The 18,419-nt window shown below is 36.7% G+C and overlaps 1 protein-coding gene across 10 annotated transcripts in view; it reads left to right on the top strand.

Moving 5' to 3' along the window:
• Positions 1-2,596: 2,596 nt before the first annotated feature.
• LOC139977174 (uncharacterized) overlaps positions 2,597-18,419 on the top strand; it is a 43,970-nt gene continuing 28,147 nt past the window's right edge. For all 10 annotated transcript variants that reach the window (XR_011796455.1, XR_011796454.1, XR_011796453.1 and 7 more), the window contains exons 1-2: positions 2,597-2,643; positions 12,758-13,568. Coding sequence is in view for 1 of the 10 variants with exons in the window: in XM_071986405.1 (XP_071842506.1) it covers positions 2,612-2,643; positions 12,758-13,568 (843 nt within the window). In the remaining 9 variants the exon portion in view is untranslated. The remainder of the gene's footprint in view (positions 2,644-12,757; positions 13,569-18,419) is intronic.

The following is an 18,419-nucleotide window of genomic DNA, read 5'->3' as shown; positions in this document are numbered from 1 at the left end:
TGCTTTAAATCACATATATGAACGTATTAATTCGAATATACACACGAAATAAATCAGATGATAATACGTGTATACATTTGAATTAATACGCGTATACATTCGAAATTATACGTGTATATATTCGATTTAATACAACCATATAAATCGACCTTCTGATTGGCTAATCAAGAATCCATGTATATATTCGATTTAATATGGGTACATAATATGGTATATTTGTCCCACAGAGTCAGCAATATGGCAAGCCATTTGGGACAAACACCGCATAATATATCCGAGTATTTATTAAAATACATACGCGTATATATTCGAACATATATGCATATTATTTGCCAATCATATATCCGTGTATTAATTCGAATACAAACACGTATTAATTCGAATACATATGAGGATTAATTGGAATATGTACACACACTAATTCCAGTAAATATGTGTATTCGCGTATATGCACGTATTAAATCATGCTGTTGTCTCTCATGTATTGCCCTGGAGAGGCTACAATGTGATATCACTCTAAACTCGTTTGTGAAAGCTATAGGACATGCCAATTGTCTGAAGTAATTCGCGTATATATTCGAATTAATACGCGTATATTCGTATTAATACGCGGACATATTATACGGTGTTTTTCCCATATAGCTTGCCATAGTCGTGTGGCTACACAATAAATATCATATATCCATTCTAATGTGAAACTGAATATTGAAAGGGGAAAAACAGGGAAGGAAAATCTACACTAGTTGACTTGAATATACATACCATAAATCTGCTGGTTTCCGTGTACGTGTACAAATGAACCTTTGAACCCAACTGTAGAGATCAAAGCACAGTCTCGTACGTGTACAGTGGGCGTTGTTTATCAGTCACGCGTTCAGTATTGATATGTACAGTGCTGTTCAGTGTAATAATCTGCTTTCACATTGCCACTCTCACAACTCATTTCTATTTATCGTATTTCCATAACGTCGTTCTTACTACATTGGGGTAACTTCTTCCTCTTCGGGTTACATCAAGGTACTATTCGTGATTATTTTCAGCTCGGGTGTGTTTTAAGTTGACGAAGAAGGATTCAAAGGATCCTTGGTTCACACGGCAACATCACACTAGTGAATTAGAGTGGCTTTCAATGTAAGTGTTACCCTCTCTGTGTGTATTACATCAGTACACAGTTATCAGTATTATAGGAAAAGCGTATTATATATGTCAATGGCTATGGTTTAGAAGGTAGCGTTATGGGGTACTCCGGTAACGGGTATACTGTGACACATAAGCTTAAAGAGAAAGATAGTCTATATTATTAATTAACTGAGACCATCATCTTAATATAATGTTTCTATCGTTAGATATGGTTATTTCAATGTATACCCTTTACCTATAAACCGTTTGTAATACAGGAAGTGTAGGTTTACAACTTCCTGATCATTCCAAGTAATAAGTGTTTCATCGTGGCAGATGATCTTGACAAGCTTTATATTCCTGATATGTAATGTTAACTAACATTATTAAATTTCATAAATTGTCTACTTATTTATTGTATTGTTTTCGTACGTTGTGCACGGAGAAACACAAACAATATAGAACTGTTGCCAGATACGTTCATCAAATTTTGTGATGAATTGAGATTTCCAGTTATTATTTTAGACAATGAACTTCAGTTCAGCTATGGGAATATTCTTTGACTGAATTGATATTAGTATATCAGGTTTAAGCGTGAAGTTATTATAGCGTTATTACTGTAGCTTACATATCACTCCATAATAAAAGCTTTCACTCTTAGTGAGTGGTCAACCTCAATTCAGATGAAAAACTGTAGACTCCTCTTGACTCTCTTGCAATGTAAGCCTATTGTCAACACGTAAAATACTTAGTTCATTATGGAAATCTTAATGAGAGAACTAACATGTTTGCATCAATATTTTTTACTGTTACACTTTTTTGGTTATGTATATCATAATAGTTATGTATCATACCATTTGAATCTGTATTTGAGGTACATTTACAAAAATGATATTTCTACTAAGTATAATCTAATTTGATTGTACTTAGTTCAACACATTAATTCTTCCAAAGATTCAATCACTTCTGGGACGCACTTATTTTATTCTGTATATTTCTCAACATCAGTGAAACCTTGTATCCAAATTGTGGGTTCCGAAAGTAGCCTTTTCAACATGTCTACATAGAACAACAACGCTGTGCGTATGTTAGACATATATATATATATATATATATATATATATATATATATATATATATGTTGATACTAGATGAGACTAGTGGAACACTAGTAGTTGTGAGGTGAACACTAGTAGCACAACTACTAGTGTTCCACTAGTCTCATCTAGTAGTCTCATCTAGTATCAACATATATTCCGCTCTGTCCAATGGACATAGAGCACACTGCGCCAAGATAGACGCCAACCTACTCTCTCTCTCTCTCTCTATATATATATATATATATATACAGTATACATAGTTTTTAAATCAGTATATGTTGAAGGTGCATGACTGCTTACTGATACGAAAGACAGAAACAATTTGCATTTGTTTTGAATGATTAATATTATTTCGGTTTAGTTGAGCAGGATCGTGCGAAATCAGTCAGAAGATGGACATTAGGAAGCCTCCCATGATCACACCGTAAGTAATACCCTCTTTAGTAACCCGCTTTATGTGACCCTCCTCCCACTTTACCGTCTTAAGTCCCTCATTTCCCGTTCTCTTTAGATTGAAGGTTACACCCATCTCCCACTTCACAATTGCTTCATTCTAATATGTCATAAATATATCACTGTGTTCCTTTCAGCGATGCTACGGTTAATTTCTTCCTCAGTTCTTTTTTTTTTTTGAAGTTGCCGGAGGCATAAGGAATTTGTTTGATGTTGTTGTCGTGTGTGGGTATTTGTGCCGGTGCGTCTGTGTGTATGCAACACTGTTTGTAAACACAATAACTCAAAAAGTATATGATGGCTGAAATTGATGCATTGTATATGGATTTGTCTTTCAGTTAGTAAAAGAACCCAATTGAAATTGGCGGATGCAAATGGACATACGCATGGGCGGCGATCCGTACTTGCGAGTGGGGGGGGGGGGGGTTAGACCTTGTTGACTATCAGAGCCGTATATAGAGAGAGTTTGGCCAACTGGCGATTTGTGACGTCACACGCAAACCATGGGCATCAAAATAGGTCCAGATGTCGTTACCAGTTGCGCGAAACACGAAACACATCACACACAATAGTATATCAGCTTTGCACACTGTGCTCGTTGCGAGCAAACGAAGCGACTCAGAATGTCAGATTTTGACAGGCATACGAGGAACAAAATGGATATCAGGTAATGAATTAGAGTATGCGTTAGTTAATGACATTTACGTTTATCTTCACACCTGAAATGCATAGAAAACTAGCTGAAAACCTGTCATTACACTTGTTTATTTTACGCCTCATACTAGTACTAGTCCTACTTTAGTCGTACAAACGAAAAGCACACATCACAGTCCTGGCTAGGCTAGATTACAGACGCACAACTAGAGCATCAGGCCTACATTAATAGATCCTTCAATTAAATAGAGTAGGCCTACACATAAAATTACAATTTATGCTTCACTGATCTTTTCAGGTTTGCCAAAAGTAGTTGTACCAGAGGTCATTGTCTTAAACTCCAGAAGTTACAAAGTAGGATTAATATTCGGCATAACTTTTTCTCTAAAGTCTAATACAAGGGTTGTGAATGGATGGAATGGTTTGCCTGAGAAGGTTGAATTGCAAGTAGTGTGAATGGGTTTAAGAATGCTTTGGATGAGTACATTAAGCATTGTAATTGGGTATGACATTTGATGTCCTCGGTTTTATTCCTCTCATATAGCCTTAGGGTCCTTAATGGGGACTTGAGTGTCTCTCCTGGTCTTTTTTTCTACTAAACTAAACTATATACTTGAGTGTAGGAGTTAGCAATAGTTGGGAGTCTGTGGGCAAACCTAAGACTGATATTGTGGTGTTAATTTCTCAGGAATGTAGTACTAGGCTATAGTAGGTGCAATAGATTGAATGGATCTGTCGAGAAAAAAAAAACCTGCAACAACTGAATACTGGTGTATGTTGTAGCTTATGTATTTGCCATTAACATATATATACTATACAGTCATGTCCTTAATAAGGTTTCATGGATCACACTGACATAGTGTGCCTACTTGTCAGTGCTGTCAACTGAGCACAGGGCTGATGACATCATTCAGTTTGTTATTATGCAGACAGCAAATGGCCATAATGATAATTATTAATTGTTACTTATTCTTCATACTGCCCTTACTGGCCTAACCTGAACAGTGATATATCAAAATGCAAGAAGTCGTTAAGCTTTTCATTTAAGAATCGTTTCAGCCTGTCCTACAGTATTTCAAACATATGATTGGCAGGTTTCCATGTTACATAGCTTATCAAAATGGAGCTGTTCTGTAAAGCAAGAAAATCACACATATGCATGCATACAAACACACTCATATAACAATTTCTGAATATCTTTTCAGCTGCCCAAAGGTACTGGAATGCAAGCTCTGTTGGGTGAATTAAACAACCCTCATTGTACTCTTTTATTATGGTCGGCTTAGCTGGAACCAGCAATGATGGTGATGTGGATTTGACAGTACCTAGACAAGAATTCAATAGCTGCTTTGTGTTGAAGTGGGTTCAACTTGCTCAAGGCCATGACAGGATGAGACTCGACATCAGGATGAATTATCTGTTGCAGAGCTCTATATACCAGGCAGTTGTTAAAACATCCATTGGGTGACCCTCACAGTCTACCAGGCACTGCATCGCAGAAGCAAAATGAAGTGTGTGTGATACCTTCATCTTATGAGAGTGGAATGGTATCAGTGTGGCCTCTGTCAATTTGGCTTCAAGTCTTTGTTTTCTTGAAAGCTGAGAAGATCTTTCAGTGGTTTCACACTGACCTCTGTGCTTGACAATTCATGTGTATTTGCCAGCTCAGGAGGAAGCCAGATTTTAATTACATTAACCAATGCTGACTTTTTTTGTACATGTGGTACATCTGCAAGGAGGTGAAGGAAGCAGTTGGAGTTGCATGGATGTGGAATCTTGTTGATAGTCTGGCAGTCTTATCCACAGATTATCCCAAAGCTTCTCCACATTGCCACATTCAGAACTTATTACATTGATAAACTTGAAACTTGCAGGAATCTAACCAAGCACCCATCAGGGGAATTTGTTTGTATAGTTATTGAAAGCTGTGACCTTCTGATGTGACAGATTAATGTGAAATATAGGGCAGTAGATTACCTTGTAAATGAACCTTGTCATTTGTTTGATTGTATCTAATGTTTGCAAAATTTAAAGTTGCATGCTACCAATTGAAACATAATTCTTTCTCTGTTAATGGGATATAAATACTTCTCCTTAAAGGGTGTGAAGACTCCCGCAAAAAGAAACGTCTCATGCCCGTTATCTGACCTAGTTTCTAATGTGGTGTAACAGAAGTGTTAGACACCACCATTGATCCCAGAAAATACACACACAGCTTGCTACCATCTGTAAATAGACATTAGTGTACATACAGTCAATACAAACATCACGGTCAATACCCACAACACAGTGCACATAGCAGCGTGGACATCTCAGGTCTAGATAAAAGATAACAAGGTATCAGGTTTCATTACTGTCTGCATTTTGTAGCGACACAAAAAAAACTTCACTTGCAAGCAACGGAAAGTAAACTTTTTCAGAGCGCGGCATGCGGTTTAGGGCGAGTCTTCAATACCTTTAAATATACTGCAACGGTTGCTGTCACTTGATCATTTGCTTGTGTGTGAGCTAAACAGCTTAAATAATATGTAAAAAAATAATACAAACTTTCAAATTGCCAGATATTTACTTGCTCAAAATCATTATCCAATCATGATTTGATGCTATCCTTGAGTCCATTATTCAGATGATGAGGCAGATTCCCTTCAACTCTCCATGATGAAGGTAAAACCTTATATCTTAACCAACTGCCATTGAGTGTCCATTTGAAAGTTTCAAACACACAAGTGCATTGATTAAAACAAAGACTTTATTGCTGTGGTTGCAGGAACTGGATTTCAGTCTAATAGTCACTCACCAGGTTCGTCTTAATCACAGTCTGCTAACTGTGGCTTTTTATGTTAGGAATTTTTCTTCAGAGCACATGTCACCTTTGATTTGTAAAAAAAGTCCTGAAATTCAGGGAGTTGTAATTTACTGTCTAAAGATAATTTTAAAAGATTTTTTTTAACTTCAATCGTCAATGTGGGTGTCAATTAGGGGAATAAGGAGTTACTGATGCAATGAGTTTCTGGCATAAGTGCATTTATAATGTGTTAAAACTTGAAAGGTGTATCATACTGCATCCCCCCCCCCCTCTTAATTTGCACTCCGTTGGAATGCACAGACAGTTTTGCTTTTTAATGAAATACCAGTTAACACTAAATTTTCAAATCAATTCAAGTCTTGCTTTAAAACAGTCAAACGAAACCGTGCATTGCCCAAGCTTAGGCCTATGCAATATTTTGAACATTTCTTTATCAACATGTGGTGACAGGGCTCTTAAGATAATTCAGTGACCAAGACAAGAGTGTAGGGTAGTCTTTGCAATAAGCATAACTAAGGCTAGGCTACCAGTACCAGTACCATAACGAGCCTTGGCCTAGTGGTCTTTGAAATGTAGCCTAGGCCCCTGCTACTTTGATAAGTGATAGTTGACTGCATCCAAATTAAACCAAGGCCTAGGCTATACTTTTGAAGAAGAAAAAATTAGGCTGAATTCATGTTAGCCTAAATAGGCTAGGCCAATGCTGACAATTAACACAAACCAAGATCATTTAACCATTTGGGCACTTGTTTATGGCATACTAAAAGGGTCTATATAATTCGGCCTGTATGTGTACACAACCCACAAGTTGCCAATGAGTATAGACCTAGCCTAACTAGTTTAGGCCTAGGCTACTTTGTTTTCCTTAGGCCTAGTTTAATTGGGCCTTATACTGTGCCATATTATGTAATGTGCTATAACAGTTGTAGTAATAGCAAGAATGGTCCAGGTCTAACTAAGCCCAGGCTTAACTTATGCTTCGGGCTTAACTTAGGATTAGGGCTTTACGTTATGCCTAGCCCACCCTTTTACATTAAACTAAAAGTTATACTTTTTTAGGCTAGGCATAGCCTATGCATACAATAACTAGGAATTAGGATAGCTATATGTGCGACTGAAACTGCCATGCCTATTATTAGGAGTGCTGGCATAATGAAATCGAATTTGTGGATCGTAAAACGAGAGAGAATAGCCATGAATGTAATTACAGAAACCAGTCTGAACGTAAAATTCTCGCATTGCTGGTACATTACTCGTATTACACTAGGGCCTATGGCTATGGGCCTAGGCTACACAGACTTTTTTCATTAGATCTCCATCTTGTTCTTTCTACTTCCAAAAAATTCCTCTTCTTTTATGGTCAGTCGGAAAATCAAACAACAATATCCATGTTCTGACCGATTGCAGTATCCCCAGCACCATTTCTTTCATAATTTCGTACTTTTTTCGTGTACACAAACGATAGTCTATACACTGTGAGTATGCGTGTCGCCTGCTATAAAGTTTTCAAGTGGACCTATTTTACCACCCTGTGTGGGCGTTGTCCCTCTCGACCAATCCAAATCGGTTACATGGTTGGCCAAACTCTCTCTATATACGGCTCTGTTGACTATCTAAGCGTAGCGCCACCATAGGTTGGCGCGAAGCGTACAAGAAAATGTTGGGATTTGCAAACCCTCTAGATGGCCGGAAACGGTACTTCCCGAGGTTTCCAAGCGACATATACCCAACTTTAAAATAGGGATATCATGTCCGAAATATCTCATAATCAGGATCTAAAATACCTTTTTTTTTAATTTCGGGTGTTTTTTCTGGGAAATTTGCCCCTGTCAATCTTGTTTCAGGCGCTACGTTAGAATGTTCGAGAGCTCTTTTATATTATTCGATGAAGAAAATAGCCTCATGCAGGCTTTTATAGGCCTATACACATGCAATACACAATTACACATAGTTAAATTCCGTTTGCTTTTTAGCTAGGGAAAACCTGATGAGTTGAACTTAGGGAATAACGCGACGACCTAGCAAATGTAGGCTAACTTGGCCGGGAATTACGATGGTAGAGTGCTCGCCTGCGGTGACAGTTGGAGGTCCCTGGTTCAAACTTCGGTATCAACATCTGATACCAAAACTTCCCTCCACTCCTTTCTCTATGAAAACTACTATAGGGCCTATATGAATACTATGAGGGTGCATATATGTACTATATCAATACCGTGGGCGCAATAATACCTTTTGTTTTTATAGGGCCAATGAAGCCTACAGTCAACTATTCTTGGATATATCCCCCACCCCCCCCCCCCAGGATCGCCGCCCATGGACATACGAGGTCAACAGATGTCAAAGTCTGAAAACCTTATAAACGAGATAACTCAAGAAGGTCAACGTCAAGCTCGGATGGACTTAATACTTGTTGTGTGTATTTACCTTACTAAGTACAATAATTTGTTGTTTTATATGGAGATTAAAGATCACTTGAGTTCAACACAGGTTACAGTCTGAAAACCTTGTCAACACTCTAAATTAAAGTTTAGATGAAATTCAGACGTCGTATGTGAATCCATCTTAACTAGTTCAAGAAACGTAATATGTACTTATGAGGTCCAAATATTGAAACCTTGTATTAATAATAATAATAATAACAACACATAATTTTTATATTTACATAACTCCAAAATTAAAACTTCATACGTTGTAAGTCACTTTACCTTAGTGGGTACAAAGAAAGCATTTTGTAATGTTGAGGTCAAAGCTCATGTGAGGTCAATAGTAGTCAAAGTCTGATAATGTTGTTGTGACAGTGCCACAAATATTGAAACTTGAATGGGCTGAATGTGTGGTATAGAGATTCATATTAGTAAGTCTACAAGAATCATTATGTATTTATAGTGGAGGTCAAAGATCGTTTAAGGTTAACAGCGATGGAAGTCTGAGAATCATGTAAACACCATAACTCCAGAGGTGCAACTTAAATGAACTTCATAATTTGTAAGTACATTCACCTGGGTCAGTACAAATATATTGCTTTTTATGAGGTCAAAGGTCATTCTATATAAGACGTCAACGTCACTGATACATTCAGGACTCACCCGTGTGTAGAAACAAACAGGTATACTTAGCACACAGACCAATAAATATAGTATTACTCACTGATGAAATTTCAGTATTCATTAATGCGGCCGTAAATCTAATTTGCGCTCTCGTATTTGAGGCTGTGTAATATGAATATTAGAAATAAGGAGGAAAAATGCGAAATTTATATTTTTTGAAATTCAAAGGTAAGTCTTATAGTTTGTGTGTGTGTGTGTGTGTGTTAGGTTGTTCTGTTGAGATACATTTCATAGTTACAAGCAGTGCATTTGCTAATAAATGTAAACAGCCGTTTTCACTCTCTTGTGAGTTATTCATGTGACATTGGCGGCAATAAGCTCGTTTTCAAAGCATCGTTTCCCGACAGCATATAGTCTTGAAGGAAACCTCACGATAGAGAAGAATATCAAACAAGACTTAGATACTGGCAGCTTTGTTTAACTTCACTAGCTAAGACATAGACATGACGGTAAATCACATGTTAATTTAACGTCCCCCGCTGTTTTTTTGCGAGCGATTTATCGGCGTCTGCAGAAAATATCTGAGCGGTCAAACAAACATCGGGATCTCGATAACTGGTTCATTGATTTACATTAAAAGAATCATCATGTTAACTGCTTAATCGTCAAATATATTAGAAAGAGGCCCGGCGCGGCTTAGAGGGCCAAGCCCTCAGACATTGAAGCGTTTTGAAATATTTAAGTGGCGTATAGCAAGGAGCAACAGCCCCCCCACAGCCCCTCCCCCTAAATCGCTTTACTTACCATTTTGGTGGGTGTACGAAGAGACGTAAGAAAGTGATTTTTTTTAAACGTTGTCTTTGGCGGATGGGCGCAAGGTTATTTTATTTTCGTTGGGATCCGCCTTACCAGAATATTTACGCCGCGGTGTTATTTCTTTTCAAGAGGACCATTCCTTGGGATGTGTTTTTAGCCCTGGTGTCCTGGATCTGTGTAGGTTTGGATATTCTTGTTCTCGAATAGCGCTTTGAAACACAAACACATATTACTTTTCAGAACGATTTTGTTTTATATCACTAGAATTTGTTTAAAGCCCTGGTGGGGGGGGGGTGACGAATTCACCGGAAGCTGTTAAAGTGTGAGAAATTCCTTCGCAGAGACTTGGAAGCATATTAATGTATCATTTTACTTTTATTATTGATCTTATTGAATAGATGTCATACGGATAAAAGCTAGGTTTATCTATGAATCATTAGCCAGGTTTATTATTAACGTACCATTAATATACTTTGTCGTATAAATGAGGTATTTGTATGATTTGATTTGATTAGTGAACAATGAAGAGCTGTAGATATTTTAAACGAAAGTATAATTTAGCTTTAGGCATTTCTCATGCCATATACAACCATTAAATGTTTTTGAAATATCCATATTATATTGAACCAGAGGAACTTTTCGCAAGACCCCTTCCATAAATCTATTTTTTGTGGTTCGCATTTCGGGTTTGGAGCTCAGAAAACAGATTAACGCCGTACACGGGCAATATCATAAATTTTGGTAATTCACTACAATACTGCATAATATTTGAAATTCCCTTCTGGATGTGCTTCTTTGTGAAGGATTTAAGCGTAGACAAGGGGTCCTGTTGTTCATGGAAATGCACTTTCTATATGATATATCCTTACAATTTAACCTATCTTTGATAAGAAGATGACGTCCCCTAATGCGAAAAGCACCTTGCGGTCCCTTTGTAGAGTGTAAAACTTGATTTGTTAATGAATTGTGGAAGCCCGCCATCTATTTTTACATTTCCGCTTTATTTACATTGGTATAGCGCCATCGATTTAAAAACTTTCGCCCGTTGTGTATGTTTGCAAAATTGTGCAGAGGTCCTGGATCAGTTCTTTTCTGTTAGGTGTTGTACTTCTGATAGTTGGCCAAGGGACAAGTATCTTCCCACCCGAAATTAATTAATTAAAGGACTCTCTCAACAGAGGAAGAATGATCAATAGGGCGATATTGCTATGCATGCTGCAGACAACTGCAAGCTTTTTGGAGAATTAAGGTCCGTAAAGGTCGGGACCGGTATAGTCAGTATATGCATGCCCCAAATTACAGCACGCTAAAATTGCTATAAGTATTCAAAGTATACTTTCCTTCAGGTTTTTACTCTCAAAATTGTTCTCATACATTTTTAAGTAACACACAAGATGACTGAAAATCCGAGTGAGGAAAACTTCCTTGGTTGCAATTAAAACTAAGAATTTTGACCAAAGGTGACCGGCATATTTGAATATATAACATATTTGGGGTCAACAGCTAGTATATAAATTAATTGTTTTACTTTTTTTACGTTCTTTTCTTAATTTGCACGGGGAGGGGTCAGCCAGTTGAGAATATATGCATAATCACCAGCGGCTATATATGCCTAGTTTCTGAGTAACCTATTTAAGCCCTCGCGCCTCATTGATCCACAATTATTTTTTACTTAATTTTAAACTAAGAAATCACAGCATATTGTTCACCCGTGATACGGGTGCTCAACGAAAGCCCGTTTTACGTGCCAGTCGCTTATTATACTGCATGTCCTATGAGTATGCATTGATACACTCAATCGTGTAAACAGCTATAGTATACTCCATATAGGGAACGGGCGGGTAAGAAAGATATTGTATTATATCATAAATATTTCATCGATCGTTTCCATGTGTTGTTACTTTTCAGCACAATGTACGCCCGTGATCTGGGCGCTCGACGACAGCCCGTCTTACGGGTCAATCGCCTATTATATACTGTCATATGAATTAATACACTCAATCGTGTAAACATGTATCTCCTTATCTTATAGCTCGTGTTTAGAGCGAAAATTCTCTCAACAAACTCGATCCGTTAGTGTAATTGTTTGCTTATTTATTGATAGTTGTTTACAATTTATTCTGAATTGGCGGGGGGGGGGGGGGGCTTCGATCAGGTTCTGTAAATTTTTCCTGTTAATTCTTTTTTACGTTCTTTCTTAATTTGCACGGGGAGAATTTCAGTCTGAGAATATAATACACATAATCACCAGCGGATATGCCAAGTTTCTGAGAAACCTTATTAAGCCCTCGCGTCTCATTGATCCACAATTATTTTATTGTTTGTTTGTTAATTTTAATAATTAATAAATCACAGCATAATGTTCACCCGTGATCCGGGTGCTCGACGAAACCCGTCTTACGGGCCAATCGCTTATACTGTATGTCATATGAATTGATACACTCAATCGTGTAAATAGCTATTTCCATATCCCAGAGCTCGTTTTAGGGCGAAATTCCCCTCAACATGTTCGCAAATATACGATCCGTGAGTTTGTTTAGTTGTTTGTTTATTTCTTTATTTTTGTTTATTATTTAGTATTGACACTTTGGGGGGACGGGAGGGTGCTTCAGCTTCCGTTATTTTCTTGCTTTTGTTATGAAAACGTACGTACATTCTCCAGCGACCATATGCATAGTGTCTCACAACATTCACCGTTACCATGGACACGGCCTTGTAAACTTGACCTAATATTGTACTTTTTTTTGCCTTGTATATAATAGAGTTCATCGTACGCAGTTGCCCAGGTTTACCGGTGAAGGCGACTGGCAGCTGCGTGATATGACGTTGGATTCTACCAAAGTTGCTGTTAGCGGTCACAACGAAGACACATCATTCATAGACCTGTTTGCATTAAACATTCCTGATTCTTCGTCGCCATTTATAACTCGGTTTTATTCTAAAGAATTTAAGAATCATTCAAGATGGCCGCCTCGTCGTTATGTTTCGTTCTTGGATGATTCTCGTATAGTCACTGTGTGTGGTGATCAGTTGGATGTCTTCAATATCAAGACAGACGACATACCCACACACAGTGATCAGTTACGCGATGGAGAAGCCAATTGTATGACTGTCAGAGAGGGAGAGATATGTATTGGTTTGAGGTCTAACGAGGTGATTGTGTTTGATTTTAGTTTACATAAAATCAAGACAATCACCTTGGAAGGATTAGAAGGTGATTATCCTGTAGATATAACAGTTTTTGGAGATAATCTGTTTATATCTACACGCGCGTATAGAGCCTTTAGATACAACATGGAGGGAGTGATGTTACATGAATACAACACACCATACTACTTACTAGCATGCAGTATCACTGTAAGCAGTGAGTTTGGTCTGGTGTTTGTATCATCTTGGTCTCTCCCTGGTGCTGCTATTGTTGCTGCTGTTGTTGTTTACTCTCTCTCTGAGAATCATACATTGTTTACTTTCCGAGTTATTGATGTGTTGTCGTTGAATAGAATCAGGATAAACGATGTAAACAGGTTTATGTTTACAACAACACAAGAAGGAACACTGGGAGTATACAGCACAGTAAGTACAGTAGGATAGTGTAAACAAATAAACATAGGAATTTTATTTTACCTTTAGAATAATGAAAATAGGCTAGAAAAACTACCAAGTTAGGTATCAGTGACTGCGAACACTTCTGTAGATTACGTTTATTTGTACTGCTTTTGCGAGTCTTGGAAATAATATGAAATTTGGGACTAAAATTTTTATAAGATTGAAGCAGCAAAACCTCTGATAGCCTTTACATACATACAGCACAGGGTGAATAAATTCCAAAATCCTCTGAAATTACTTGCATTATAAAAATCTGTGTAGACCTCCAATAGAAACATATTTGGGTTCGGTGCATACGAACATCTCCTAAGAGCACACTTATTGCTATTTTGTGGCAATATGAATACATTTACAGAAAAAATGAGAAGAAAATTTTAATAGGATTGAAGCAGCAAAACCTCTCATAGCAACACATACATACAGTACAGGGTGAATAAATTCCAAAATCCTCTGAAATTTCTTGCATTATATATAAAAAACTGTGTAGACCTCCAATAGAAACATATTTGGGTTCGGTGCATACGAACATCTCCTAAGAGCACACTTATTGCTATTTTAAGGCAATATGAATAAATTTAGAGAAAAAATGAGAAGAAAATTTTAATAGGATTGAAGTAGCAAAACCTCTCATAGCAACACATACATACAGTACAGGACAAATAAATTTCAAAATCCTCTGAAATTTCTTGCATTATAAAAAACTGTGTAGACCTCCAATAGAAACATATTTGGGTTCGGTGCATACGAACATCTCCTAAGAGCACACTTATTGCTATTTTGTGGCAATATGAATAAACTTAGAGAAAAAATGAGAAGAAAATTTTAATAGGATTGAAGTAGCAAAACCTCTCATAGCAACACATACATACAGTACAGGGCTAATAAATTCCAAAATCCTCTGAAATTTCTTGCATTATAAAAAACTGTGTAGACCTCCAATAGAAACATATTTGGGTTCGGTGCATACGAACATCTCCTAAGAGCACACTTATTGCTATTTTGTGGCAATATGAATAAATTTATAGCAAAAATGAGAAGAAAATTTTAATAGGATTGAAGTAGCAAAACCTCTCATAGCAACACATACATACAGCACAGGGCGAATAAATTCCAAAATCCTCTGAAATTTCTTGCATTATAAAAAACTGTGTAGACCTCTAATAGAAACATATTTGGGTTCGGTGCATACGAACATCTCCTAAGAGCACACTTATTGCTATTTTGTGGCAATATGAATAAATTTAGAGAAAAAATGAGAAGAAAATTTTAATAGGACTGAAGAAGCAAAGCCTCTCATAGGAACACATACATACAGTACAGGGCGAATAAATTCCAAAATCCTCTGAAATTTCTTGCATTATAAAAAACTGTGTAGACCTCCAATAGAAACATATTTGGGTTCGGTGCATACGAACATCTCCTAAGAGCACACTTATTGGTATTTTGTGGCAATATCAATAAATTTAGAGAAAAAATGAGAAGAAAATTTTAATAGGATTGAAGCAGCAAAACCTGACATAGCAACACATACATACAGCACAGGGCGAATAAATTCCAAAATCCTCTGAAATTTCTTGCATTATAAAAAACTGTGTAGACCTCCAATAGAAACATATTTGGGTTCGGTGCATACGAACATCTCCTAAGAGCACACTTATTGCTATTTTGTGGCAATATGAATAAATTTAGAGAAAAAATGAGAAGAAAATTTTAATAAGATTGAAGTAGCAAAACCTCTCATAGCAACACATACATACAGTACAGGGCGAATAAATTCCAAAATCCTCTGAAATTTCTTGCATTATAAAAAACTGTGTAGACCTCCAATAGAAACATATTTGGGTTCGGTGCATACGAACATCTCCTAAGAGCACACTTATTGCTATTTTGTGGCAATATGAATAAATTTAGAGAAAAAATGAGAAGAAAATTTTAATAGGACTGAAGAAGCAAAGCCTCTCATAGGAACACATACATACATACAGTACAGGGCGAATAAATTCCAAAATCCTCTGAAATTTCTTGCATTATAAAAAACTGTGTAGGCCTCCAATAGAAACATATTTGGGTTCGGTGCATACGAACATCTCCTAAGAGCACACTTATTGCTATTTTAAGGCAATATGAATGAATTTATAGCAAAAATGAGAAGAAATTTTTAATAGGATTGAAGTAGCAAAACCTCTCATAGCAACACATACATACAGTATGTGGGTGAATAAATTCCAAAATCCTCTGAAATTTCTTGCATTATAAAAAACTGTGTAGACCTCCAATAGAAACATATTTGGGTTTGGTGCATACGAACATCTCCTAAGAGCACACTTATTGCTATTTTAAGGCAATATCAATAAATTTAGAGAAAAAATGAGAAGAAAGTGTTAATAGGATTGAAGTAGCAAAGCCTCTCATAGCAACACATACATACAGTACAGGGCAAATAATTTTCAAAATCTGAAATTTCTTGCATTATAAAAAACTGTGTAGACCTCCAATAGAAACATATTTGGGTTTGGTGCATACGAACATCTCCTAAGAGCACACTTATTGCTATTTTGTGGCAATATGAATGAATTTAGAGAAAAAATGAGAAGAAAGTGTTAATAAGATTGAAGTAGCAAAACCTCTCATAGCAACACATACATACAGTACAGGGCAAATAATTTTCAAAATCTGAAATTTCTTGCATTATAAAAAACAATGTAGACCTCCAATAGAAACATATTTGGGTTCGGTGCATACGAACATCTCCTAAGAGCACACTTATTGCTGTTTTAAGGCAATATGAATGAATTTAGAGAAAAAATGAGAAGAAAGTGTTAATAGGATTGAAGCAGCAAAACCTCTCATAGCAACACATACATACAGTACAGGGCAAATAATTTTCAAAATCTGAAATTTCTTGCATTATAAAAAACAATGTAGACCTCCAATAGAAACATATTTGGGTTCGGTACATAGGAACATCTCCTTATATCACACTTATTGCTATTTTGTTATAATATGAATGAACTTAGAGAAAAAATGAGAAGAAAGTGTTAATAGGATTGAAGTAGCAAAGCCTCTCATAGCAACACATACATACAGTACCGGGCGAATAAATGCCAAAATCCTCTGAAATTTCTTTCATTATATAAACTGTGTAGACCCTTAATACAGTATTATTACTAGGATTTAAAAAGTCTTGAAAACTCGCTCAGAAAAACTTATTTCCCTGCAGTCCATGAAAACATGCCCTTTAAAATACCCGTACATGAACACACAATACTTAGCTATAATGACTCCTGACAAGATGTTGTGTGCCCAACAGAAGCCCATAGTTATAGGTCAAGAAAGAAAAATCAAATTTATGATGAATTTTGTAGCTAATTAACAGCAACAAATGACTGTCAAGTTCAGGAGCGGGAAATTTTTCAGTAAACTCTAACGGGGAAATCCCTCATCTAGTAATAGTAACAACAAGTAGCACTTTAACCACTTTGGCCCATTTGCAACTTCTGACTTAGACAACAGGTTGCCATGGCAGCAAACACCTTTGTTTAGGCTGCATGTACCTAGGCAACCCCTTGGACTAAAAGTAGGCTACAAAGCAGAGACTATATCACATAGAATATCAGCTTTATCTGGTCTGATGATTATCTGTACCAATTAGGAGTGACTATTAGGGCTGCTAATACTTGCTAACATTCTAACTAAACCTTAATATAGCCGCAGTCCTATCTACTAAAATATATTGCTACAAATCTTTCAACCCAGAAGTTGATGGAAAGTTCAGCAAATCCTGTCACCATGGCAACTAGTAAAAGTGTAGCATTGCATCATGGGATCTAAACATAGCTCGAATAGGCGACACTTATACCAACTGAAAAATAAATGTGAGTGCATTAGAGTGACGGGTAAAGCTCGACATAATCACAGCAATACATAATAAAACTTATAAATATCCCAATGTTGTTTCTCAATGGACCAATAACCTGAAGCACTTTCAATTCTCTCACATTAATTCAATGTAGGTTAGGACTTAACCATACGCACATTATGGCTGAGGGAATATAAGTGCCATAATCAACCCTGTAAACAGCTATTAAACAATGTTCAGTTAAAATGATACAGAATTTACACACATTACAATTTAGTAATAACTGTACCTGTAGACTCACTATAGCTGTTACAGGTATTAATTCCTAAATAATAAATTCATTCTTTGTGCATTCTGCCATAACAGGAGATCAATAAACTAATTAATTCAAATTACACTTAATAAGGGCTGCTACTCTGTGTGCACATTGTTATCACAGAACTAACCTGCATAGTGCATACATTCACAGGTAACATACAGAAGGTAGGCACAATTAAACTGACTAGGCTCCTTAGGGATTTGGGGCAAAGTTAAAAGATGAACTCTTTACCTGTATTGAAATTAATGTAACTAATTTCTTACAGTTTTCTAGCTTGTCTCTACTGCACATGCATGACAGCTTGGAGTGTCTTGGTGAATGGTAGAGTTGCTTTCAAACTTGAGTGTTTTATAGAAATTTAAAGAAAAACAAAGAAGCTTTGAGAGAAATCATTTTCCCCACCCTAGAGACAAGATTTTACTTAAGCCTTGGTCACAAATTCTCCAGGAAGTAGGCAGACTGTCTTCCCATACCTTTAACTTATTCCTCCAGAGATTACACAGAACATGAAATAACTATAAAGACTTAATCAAGAACGAAACAAAGCCTGACCTATGAGTACTGGATTTGGAATTATCATCGCCACAGTCCTAGGGATGTTTGGGATGTTTTCATCCTATGATTCAGGAGAAGTGAATTT

The sequence above is a fragment of the Apostichopus japonicus genome, chromosome 12 (genome assembly GCF_037975245.1).
Source record: "Apostichopus japonicus isolate 1M-3 chromosome 12, ASM3797524v1, whole genome shotgun sequence".
Lineage (NCBI taxonomy): Eukaryota > Metazoa > Echinodermata > Holothuroidea > Aspidochirotida > Stichopodidae > Apostichopus > Apostichopus japonicus.
Note: the sequence above shows the minus strand (reverse complement) of the source record. Positions and strands in the feature narration are given on the sequence as shown.